General features: G+C 40.8%; 1 protein-coding gene across 1 annotated transcript; it reads right to left on the bottom strand.

Moving 5' to 3' along the window:
- Positions 1–742: 742 nt before the first annotated feature.
- SMLR1 (small leucine rich protein 1) lies at positions 743–11454 on the bottom strand. The gene is given in 4 exon segments (XM_049874186.1): positions 743–828; positions 9215–9391; positions 9394–9453; positions 11253–11454. Coding segments are annotated over 4 exon segments (525 nt in total).
- Between the last annotated feature and the right edge of the window lie 361 nt (positions 11455–11815).

Genomic DNA, 11815 nt, shown 5'->3' with positions numbered 1-11815 from the left:
TTTCTTCATGGGTTTTGTGAACATTCTGTTCTCCTTTCCCCCTTCCAACACCAAACTGCCAATGTTTCCAGGTTGCATCATGCCAAAAGCTGCATTGATGGGTGATCCATACCCAGCATCAGGAGGCTCCAGTTATTTTGTGGGTTGTTTGTCACAATGACAGTGTGATTCATGAGGAGCAAGAAGGGAAGTGGGGAGAAGCAAGCTCAGGGCCAGAAATAATGCCTGAACAGGTATCATGTGAGAGCTGCAGGTTCCATTTGAGAGGAGGAAGTGGGAATAGTTTCCCAGAGGGAATCCAAGGAGCTCTCAGAGACATTCATCTTCTGTTACTCAATTGATCTCGACCAGAGTTTCTTTACCTCAGAGCTCAGAATAATATGAGATTCCTTGGGATTATGTAACAATGATGCTTAAGAATTTTATTTTTTAAAATACGCCCTTCAGCATAGCCATAGTCACTATAAAAGTAAAATGGTATGACCAGTCCATAGAGCATATCCAAGAAAGTCCTGTATCCTTGGTACCTCTCTCTGTAGAACTGCTATTTAAGCTGAGTCTCATGGAAGCCAAGCCCCCTTGGATAATAGCTGACACTTTTCAACATGGTCTAGACCAAGCAATCTGGCAGTCTTTCTATTTTTGCTGTGATTCCAGTTTGTTAACCTACTTTATTAGCTAAGTCATTGACCACTGTTCTTTGGCCGGTATTGTGTTTTAGCCATGGGTGAGTCTCCAACAGTCACCTTCGTTTCAACTTCTGATGCAGGGAAGAGCCATTCTTGCGGTTGTGTTGGTGATTAGGAACCTGGGACAGTTCTTCATCAACTGGAAGGAAAAATATTGGTTAATACTTTGGAGACAGCTGAGTGCAATTGTGAGTGGCTGTGAGTGGCTGTTATGAGTGTATCAGACACTAGTGGCCCTAGAAGGCTACAGGGTCTCTTTTTACCTCCTCAACCACTTCGAAAAAAAATGGAAATGTTTTATTTCTGAAGAACGGTCCTGGGTTAGAGTGGACAAATTACCACTGTAACAAAAATTGTTACATGCTACGTGTGTTTTAGATTTAGTAGACTAAATGTTGATTCAATTTATTAAGACCCCCACACTCAATAAGCATTTATTAAGCATGTCGATAGGCCAGGGGAGTCCCTGAGTGGTGCAAGCAGTTAATGTGCTTGGCTGTTAACTGAAAGATTGAAGGTTCCAGTCTGCCCACAGGTGCCTCGGAAGACATACCTGGTGCTCTACGTCTAAAAAATTAGCCATTGAACACCCTATGGAGCAGAGTTCTACTCTGACACACATGGGGTCACCATGAGTCGGGAATCAACTCCACAGCAACTGGTGTGTGTGTGTGTCTGTGTCTGTGTCTGTGTGTCTGTGTGTTTAATAGGCTGGGAGCTGGGGATATACAGATGAGTAAGACAAGGTTTCTTACCCACCTTCTCTCATTCCTACCCTCCCATCAAAAAAATGTTTGGGCATTTATAGTCTTTGGACAAGTCAAATTTACCTTTTCACGTCTTTTACAGACAACCCTGACAATTTCAACTTTTCACAACCTACAAACTCCTGACGCCCTTAAAATATAACTTCAGGTAAAACTACTCTGCTAAAATATTAAAATTCATCAGTAACTTTCTAATTTCTGTATCTAGTAACATTTTTCCATCCACAATTTCCTTGAACTCTGTAGCATTTTATACAAGACCCTTCCGTCTCTCCCATTCTCCTTCCTTTGGCCTTATTATCCTGTACCATCTTTCTGTGTACTCTTTCTGCTCCTATAGCACCAACTCTTATCTCTTTAGTGATAACCAAGTTTAATTTTTAGTGCTGAGATGCAGACAAGTATCTTTTGAGATCTTTCTGGTACATCAGAAAACAAGGTTTTCTTCCTGACCCCCACATTATAACCCCAACACACACAGCTGAACCTGCCTTTACTCTTACACATTTTTGTTTTCAGAATAATAATTCATCAGAAACCAGAAACCATGAGTTTATTAAAAAAACCCAGAAACCATGAGTTTATAATTGAGTGGGAGATAATACATGTTTATAGAATTGAACCTAAAAATACTCCCTTTGGCTCCCACATCAAGTCCAAGCAATTTATCCCTTGCCAGATGCTGCATATCCCATGCAGCCCAGGACATATGCACCCTCCTTGACCTGGATTCTTCTGGGCCTCCACAACTGCTTATCAGCTTAGTTGAGGAGGGTGGTTGCATGTGCACATGGGGTGGGGGTGGGTGGGGAGTGATAGGCTCCAGATATATGTGAGCCTCAATATATAATAGTTAATGTTTATTGAGCACTTCCTATATGCCAGACCTGTGTGAAGTGAATTGCATGCGTTATCACGTTTAATTCTTGCAACAACATTATGAGCTCGTCACCATTATTATTTTTAATTTACAGATTAGGAAACTGAAGCAGAGATAAATTGAGATGAAGCAACTTGTCCAAGATCACAAAAACTGATGGATTATAGATTTGACCCCAGGCAGGCTGGCTGTAGAGCACACACTTCACAACCATGTGGTTACGCTGCCTTCACATATAAATCATTTCTATTTCTTTGGAATCTCAAAGGTATTGCTTTGTGATGGACCATGAATTAGATTATAAACACTGGAATATGAGTAATACTTTCCCTTTTATTTTTAATTATCAAAGGCTGATTGCAGAACAGGCTTATTCAATGAGGGACCAGGATACAAATTGTAGGTCTGGAAGTGGATGACCTGAGTAATGAGGTTGGGAGAGGAGAACTACAAGAGTGGAAAACTAGAATAGAGGGGCTGAGAGGAAGCTCATGGATCTACAGTGAGTTACATATCCAGTAAATAAAGTGTCTGTCCTAGGCACCATGTAGAGAGCAAGAGAAATAAAACAACTTACCCTCCCCAAAAAGAGCTTGCAATTTGGCCATCGGTGAATTTCAATGGGTCTCTGAAGGAGGGTGTGTGAATAGAGAATTAGGCAGAGCAGTGGCCTTGAAAACACCTGAGTTTGTTGCGGAGCATACTGCAGGCAATGAAGTTTTCCTGTTAGGCCACAGGTGAAGAAATGTAACCTGCCTGACTGGGTTAGGTCTTTATGCTGAGTAATCACCATCTTCAGTAATTTCAGTTACTCATGCTGTGTAAGGAAAGTGATAGAATCCTCTCAGAGCTTTTGTAATATTCTTACCTTGTTTAAAATTCTCCCCCCGCCCCCACAGTTGGCTTTCATCTTGGTGGTAAGTTTATTTGCCTGGACCAAAAAGATTCATCCATTCAACAGATATGAACTGAACACCTACTCCATGTTCAATACTCCAGGGGTGGTGTGTTGGCTGAGAGGGCTAGGTCTAGAGCCAGACAGCCAGGGTTCACATCCTGTCACCACCACTTTCTAAGTGAGTGACCTTGGACAAGTTACTTAATTATTCCAAGACAATTTTAATAATAGCTGCTATTATTATGACAATTCCTGCTTTCTTGGAAGTTATAATCCAGCATGGGTAATAATGACTGCCAGAAGAGCAAACAAATCAGTCTTAGAAGAAATGCAACCAGAATGCTCATTAGAAGTGAGGATGGCAATTCACCAAAAGAGTACAAAGACAACCTACATACTGGGAATAAATTTTTGGCTACAACAAATCTGATCAACCTCTAAAATCTACAAGATACAGCAAAACCTCAACAACAAAAAGACAACCCAATTAAAAAATGGGCAAAGGATATGAACAGGCACTTCACCAAAAGAGACATTCAGGTGGTTAACAGATACATGAGGAAATACTCAGGATCATTAGCCATTAGAGAAATACAAATCAAAACTACAATGAGATTCCATCTCACTCCAACAAGGCTGGCATTAATCCAAAAACAAAATAATAAATGTTGGAGAGGTTGTAGAGAGACTGGAACACTTACACACTGCTGGTGGGAATATAAGATGTTACAACCACTTTGGAAATTGATTCAGCGCTTCCTTAAAAAGCTGGAAATAGAGCTACCATATGATCCAGCAATCCCACTCCCTGGAATATATCCTAGAGAAATAAGAGCCTTCACACGAATAGATATCTGTGCACCCATGTTCATTGCAGCACTATTTACAATAGCAAAAAGATGGAAACAACCAAGGTGCTCATCAACAGATGAATGGATAAATTATGGTATATTCACACAATGGAATACTACACAACGATAAAGAACGACAAAGAATCCATGAAACATAATATGGAGAATCTGGAAGGCATTATGCTGAGTGGAATTAGTCAGCTGAAAAAGGACAAATACTGTATGAGACCACTATTATAAGAACTCAAGAAAAGGTTTAAACACAGAAGAAAACATTCTTTGATGGTTACGAGAGTGGGGAGAGAGGGAAAGGGGTTTTCACTAATTAGATAGTAGACAAGAATTATTATAGGGAAGGGAAGGACAAACTACAGGGGAAGTCAGCACAACTGCACTGATCCAAAAGCTAAGAGGTTTCCTGAATACAACCAAACACTTTGAGGGACAGAGTGGCAGGGGCAGGTTTCAGGGGACATCTAGGTCAATTGGCATAACAAAGTGTATATGCATCCCACTTTGGTGAGTGGCATCTGTGGTCTTAAAATCTCGCAAGCAGCCATCTAAGATGCATCAATTAGTCTCAACCCATCTGGCCAAAAGCCAAAAAAAAATCTAGTTAAAAGCTAGCAAGCAGCCATCTAAGATACATCGATTGGTCTCAGACCATCTGGCCAAAAACCAAAAAAAAAAAAAAAAAACCCATCTAGTTGCCATCTAGTTGATTCCGATTCATAGTCAACCCTATAGGACACAGTAGAACTGCCCCATAGGGTTTCCAAGGAGCACTTAGTAGATTCGAACTGCCAACCTTCTGGTTAGCAGCCAGACTCTTAACCACTATGCCACCAGGGTTTGAAGGCCAGAATCTGACAATTACCTGATCTTGTTTAGTTTTTTTTTTTTAATTGAACTTTAGGTGAAGATTTACAGAACAAACTAGGTTTTCATCAAACAGTACACACATTGTTGTATGACATTGGTTAACAACCCCATGACATGTCAACACTCTCCCTTCTCAACCCTGGGTTCACTATTACCAGCTGTCCTGTTCCCCGCTACCTTCCAATCCCTGCCCCAGGGCCGGTGCGCCCCTTTAGTCTTGTTTTCAATGGAACTGTTCAATCTCTGGCTGAAGGGTGAACCTCGGGAGTTGGCCTCAATACTGAGCAGAAAGGGTGTCTGGGGGCCATACTCTCAGGGCTTTTCCAGTCTGTGTCAGGACAGCAAGTCTGGTCTTTCTTTTTGAGTTAGAATTTTGTTCCATATTTTTCTCCAGCTCTGTCTGGGACCCTCTATTGTGATCCCCATCAAAGCAGTACCTGACCTTATTTTTGGATCTAATTCCAAACAAAAACTCTTAGCCAACAGATAGACACTTTATAAATACATATATATATATACATATATATACATATATATATATATACATATATATATATATACATATATACTATACATACATATATAGGCCAGTTTCGGTAATGTTGGTTATTTTAGAAAATCATTTTGTTTTGATGGTGTTTTGGGTGGCCCTTAAAATAGAGAGGTTCAGGATTCTAGGGACTTGGGGAGACTAGATAGTCAGAACTTCCACCCTCAGTGATTAAAATGTCCATGGCTTTGGTTGATTGAGGGTTTGGCAATGGAAAGTTCGAGACTCAGACCTTCACCCAAAGAGCTGCTCCTCAAAGCAATTAACACGGATTTAACAGTGCAGGATGTTAGAGAATTTTCTTTCTTCCTTTGCGTGAGAAAATTGATACTCTCTCTATACTAATTATATTTCCATGCACCATTACCTCCGAAGGCTTGAAGAGCTGGGATTAATGTTGAATAATCGCAATACCTCCACATGCTTGCCATCACACCTTTAAAATGCTTCTCTTGTCTGACGGACCAGGATGGATGAGACAAGCAAGCTGATTCCCTGTTTTAGAATGCAGGACTCTGGGGTTCTGTGAACGCGGCAGTTAATCTGTTAATGTCCCTCTCTTTACAGGAACAGAACAGGAATGGTTACACTTGCCATAACCCTGATCAGAAGATTAACGACATGACATTTGACCATCTGTTTACAGTTTTTAAGTGGGAGCTGCTAAATGGAGATACAAACTGGTGATATTTTATTTGGGGGCAAGTGATCTCATTTGCCTTCAGACTAAAGAGAGGATATTGCTACTTACCCTTAGGAAAATGGCCACAGAAAGAATGATAGTTTTTAAAAGCTACATGTTCTGAGTCCACCCCCCCCCCACCGCCACTCCCCAGAAGAAAAGAGAATTTGGAATTAAAAGGACCAAGTCCAAAGAAATAAAAACATGCATAGTCTATGGTTGTCTGCTAACACTGGAAAATATAATCAGGAATTACTCCAAAAAAGGATGCACAGATCTATTTTGGGGAGGGTAGAAATATAAGCAAAGGATGGTTTGAATAGAGGATTCTTAAGAGATAATATAGTACAGGCTCCCCCCTGGATGCCATCCTGGCCAGGAACCAGTAAGGGATAGCACCCAGGGCTACCACTTCCCTCACCCAATGAAAACTCACAACAGCGAAGACTATTTGATCAAGTCAGCTCTTTGGTCCTCTCTTGTCAGCCTCCTGATGAGTCACTGTCAAACCACTAGTAATAGAGTGCTAGTAGTCATTAGTATCCTTTCCGATAATAAACTTCACAAGGGATCCCTACTGAATTAAGCGACTAATGCATAGATTTCGTTACACCATAATACATAGATAGCTCTTTCCACTTCCTCATTCACCACTCCTGTACTCCTTACCAGAAGCTCCAGGCATACTTTAGTCAGAGCCAGCAGAAGTAGGAGGAGGCCATGGAGAAGAGTGACAGAAAAGGGAAGCTCATTACATGGCTGCGGGACCCCTTAGCTGTTTAGAGGGTCCTGCCTCTTGGTGGCTATGCTCAGTTCTGACTTTGGGGCAAAACTTAAGGAGAAAGAGTAGGCCATTCTTGAAACCCTTTCCTGTTACTGTTGCTAGTTGCCATCAGTCCACTCCGACTCATGGCAACCTTACATAATAAAAGAACCAAATATTGCCTGGTTCTGCACCATCTTAATGTTCATTGGTACGTTTGAGTCCATTGTTGTGGCTACTGTGTCAATTGAGGGTTTCTGTCATTTTCGTTGATCCTCTACTTTACCAACCATGATGTCCTTTTCTAGCAATTGATCTTTCCTGATGACATTTTCCAAGTAAGTGAGCTGAGTCTAGCCATCCTTACTTCTAAGGAGCATTCTGGTACCAGGCATTGAATGAGGACAGGACCAGAAATATACAGATTTTTACTATCTCTTCTCCAACTTCTAATGACTTTTCCAGATGCATTTGTGGGTTTTCAGGACTGAGTTGTTTTTTTTTTTTCTATTAGTCCTGAGAGTCCATAGTAAAAAAAAGCCTGTTTCAATACCTAGAATAACCCCTGGTACATGGTAGATCCTCAAATATGAATGAATGAGAACTATTCCTATCCAGAAGTATGGTGCAAGTTTGGAGCAAGCCTCAAAGTTACCAGAAGCACTCCTCTGGTCAGACAGCACTGACCCTCGTTATGTGAGACTGAACGTCTTGTTGTCCCTTGGATTAGGTCCTATGCTACAAAAAAGTGAAGGCTTTGAGTGTGTCATTTTTCTGTAAATTTTACATATTATAGAAGTTCATCATCCGGGATAAGTAAAGCTATGAAACCAAGATTTATCGTCTTTTGCCAAGTCTACCCCAAACACCAAGTGTCCTGCGGAATTATCTCACCTATCTGCTAAGCAGAGGCCAGTAAAAGACCTTGAAATCCATGAGGCTATCTTGGCCTGCTCTTTGGGTTATTTAATGTTTGATACAATTCGAAATACTGAAAATCTTGTCTCTCCAAAAAGGCAGTCAGAGATAAAACTTTGGTGCCCAGCAATGTCTTTAGCTTCTTGTTCCACAGGGTGCTCAGTGTCAGTGGGATGCATGTGACTGACAGTGGCAATTGCAATAGCTTTGAAAGATCTAAATGGAAATGTTTGCGGGATTGGGCGTTAAACTGGTTTGGAAGACTCTGAAGGGGAGATGTAGTTAGGATATTGAGGATTTCTAATTTTCTCCTTTTTCAGAGGCTCTTCTCCAAGGCTCAGTGGTAATGAATGAGTGGCAGCAGAACGTCCAGCGGACTGGTCTTGGAGCAATGGAGGAGAAACTCACTTAATAAAGATGAGGATTTATCATGTGAGCCCTATAGAGTGAGACAGAAAATAGCTGGGCCAGGCAACAAGAGAGTTATTAAAAAAAAAAAAAAAAAGGGACGTGGAAAATAGAAGGCTGGGGGAATGTCTGAGTATGTTATGATGTAAAACTTATGATTCTCTATGTTCTTTATGTCCTCTAGGGTTTCTTTATGTCTAAATTTTATTTCAAAATAAGTACTCCTGATTGTACTTCCATTAGATTTTAACTTGTATGTTATAACATTAGTAATTTAAGATTCTGAACATATGTTTATATAGTAACATACATGAAGGCATAGCTTGGACTTGGCAAATTTTTGTTTGTTTTTTTTTTTTTGGTATTCCTCTCTATGATGTTACTCTACTGTTTGCTGGGTGCAGTATTAACACATAGTCTATCAAGTCACAGCCCAGTTTCAGCAATTTTACTTATAACAGAATAAACATCTAGGGCCCAAATAAAAAAAAAAAAAAATCACCTTAAGCTTCCTAAAGTTTTCTTGTACATCCAAAGACTACACTGTCCTAGAAAGTTTACACCAAGTCATCCAACATCTATTAGGGGTTAACATTGGCCAAACACCATGATAGCATGGCATTTGTAACACTTCCTTCAGAGAAGTTCGATGGATAAGAAAGAAATTAATGGGCCCCATTTTTTTTTTTTTTTTCAATAGCAGGACTTCACATTCCAGGCCACAATCCATGCTGCTGAAAAGATCAAATTCTGCCACGGTCACCAATAAAGGTATCTTGAGAGAGGGCTTACTGAAAAGTACCATCAAATAAAGGAGATATGTTTCTCCAGGCCTTCCAGAAAAACTGACAGTTTTATTGGCTTGTCTCAAAGGTGTGCCATGGAAAAGGACTTTTAACCCTTTTCTTGTGTGGTTGCACACTTACCTTCAATCAGCTTGATCCTGAAGTAAGCAATGAGGAGGAGCAGCAGCAAAGTCACAGGCAGGAAGACCCCAGAGAACAGGAGCCAGCCGGGGAACTCACTCATGAATGCTGACAGGACGGGGCTCATTGCCAACCACACAGACCCTGCCAGCAGGATAGGTTTCACACTCCAGACAGGTCAGCTTTGCTCTGAGTCTGCACTTGTTTTCTTCTGGGGCTCTGGCCTTTGGTCGGCACATCTTGGTGTAATTTTTTGTGGACTTTGCTCTATTTGAACAGCCCAGTGAATTCTGAGCTCTATTTGAACAGCCCAGTGAATTCTGAGAGGTTTGGTGGCAGGTTACTCTGTAACTCAGCTACAAAGTGCGGAGACTCAAATCTCCTAAGCCATTCCAGAGACGAGTATTTATCTGGCAGGGGTGGGGATGAAACCTGGAGGCCTAGATTTCTCTGTATTCAGTGTATCTGTAGTGAAAACTACCTGACTTCAAGGAAAACCCATTGTTACATATATTCTTCCTACATACACTCAAACATATGAAGAATTTTCCTACATTTTTTAAATTTCAGAATTAAAATTTAATAGGCATATTTATATACCTGTGTTTTTTACCTGTATGCAGAAAAAAATGAAATTTTCCCTCATACATGGTTGATTACCTGTTTGCAGAAAAAAATGAAATTTTCCCTCATATATGGTTGATACAACTAATATCAAGGAAAGAGAAACAAAATTCTTTCCACATGTAAAATTTTTTCTGGTATGTTCTGCTCTGAATACCTCTTTGAGAGGTGCCTGGTTTATTCATTTATTCAACAAACATTTAATTCTAGTAGAAATCAACCTCTTTTTTTCCTTCTTTGCTTTTATTTATTTACTGTTTTATTGTGGTAAAATATATATAACAAAACATTTGTGAAATCAACATTTTTTACATGTACAGTTCAGTGACCTTGGTTACGTTCATCACGTTGTACAACCATCACCACTGTTTCCGAATAATTCCACCACCACTAACAGAAACTAGAAACTCAGTGCCCCCTAAACTAAGACTCCTGCTTTCCCCCTCTCTCCCACCCTTGGCAACTACTAATAAACTTTGGGCTGTACACATTTGCCTATTTCATATAAGTGGAGTCATATCTATCCTTTTGTGATTGACTTATTTCATTCAGCATAATATTTTCAAGATTCATCCATGTTGTAGCACGTATCGAGACTTCATTTCTCTTTATGGCTGTAGAACTCAACCTCTTGACTAGGTAATAGAATATACAGAGAAGTGTAGGCCATAGTCCCTGCCCTCTAAGAGTGAACAGAGAAACAAATAATGGGCACAGGTGACACTGGGGGAGTGGAGGTAACACATCCCTTTAACTTCTTCTCTTGATGCACCAGTGAGTTGCCGGATTAGTAACATGCACTGTCTGCTGTACTCTGATTACACTTTCATCTGGCCCACCATTAGCAGTAGAAGGTGCCTGCCGAATGGTAGTGATTTGGGTTGTGTGGACTCTAAAGTTTCTGGGAAAAGCTTCGAAGGGCAATAAACACCATGTTCACAATGATCCCAGCCTGCCATTGTTGGTTTTCATGAAAGCTTTCCAAAGATATTGGTCTCCTAAACTGAAGTTGACCAAAAGAGACAACTTTCCATGTTGAAAGGATTCCCTGGAGAATTTGGAAATATTGCTGGCAATTGGCAGCCACCTTCCCGGTTCATATTTTTCGTGTTTTAACCCTGTCTCCCCACTCTATTGGGCAGCCGTCATGGTGAGTGAGCTGGTGGAGTCCATCAAGGACAAGTTGCTGTCAGTGTGTCTGAGTTTTTCTACCAGGGATTATGTGTGGCCAAGCAAAGTCTCGGTCCCAGCTGTGAAGTCTTTATAACATAATAATACTGGAGAGCGAATCTGGGATGCTTGACTGGCATTCGTGAGCAACGAACAGTAAACAGTTTACCTCGCAGAAGAAAGACATCTTAATTTCAGAAAGAACCATGTAGATCGCCCAAGATGAAGTCCGTATTGGTTGTACTTCCTTTGCTACTCTTCTCCCATGCCACAAATCCCTGAGTGATACTGCTGCTAAGCTCTCCTATGCCTTCCATTGAGATGGCTCTCTGGTGCTCTTTCAGCTTGAACAGGCTGCTAATTTGTAAAGTGTCAATCTCCAAAGAAACTCCATGATCAGGTGACATTACCAGGGAGACGTTAGTCAGCTGTTGGCAGACTGTCATGTTTTTTCTTCCCATTTCATTCCATTCACCAAACCTTCACTGAATGCCTAGACAAAGGTAAGACATAGCCCCTGCAGGAGAAGCAGGCAAATATATAAATGACAATATTGTAAGCACCCAAATTGAAATATAAACAAGGTGCAATAGAAGCACTGAAGGGAGACTAATTAATACCAATTAGGGAGTTGAGTTGAATTCATTAAAAGATAGCACTTGAGCTGAGCCTGGGGGAGGGGTAACTGAGGAATGCCCTCCTTAAATACAGGAAAGTAGGAAGTGTAGGATTTTTGGTGGATTGTAGCTGGGACCCTGGTGGTTCAGTGGTTAAGAGCTTGGCTACTAACTAAAAGGTGGGTGGTTT

Source organism: Elephas maximus, chromosome 1 (assembly GCF_024166365.1).
Source record: "Elephas maximus indicus isolate mEleMax1 chromosome 1, mEleMax1 primary haplotype, whole genome shotgun sequence".
Taxonomy (NCBI): Eukaryota; Metazoa; Chordata; class Mammalia; order Proboscidea; family Elephantidae; genus Elephas; species Elephas maximus.
This window is presented reverse-complemented; position numbering and strand designations above follow the sequence as displayed.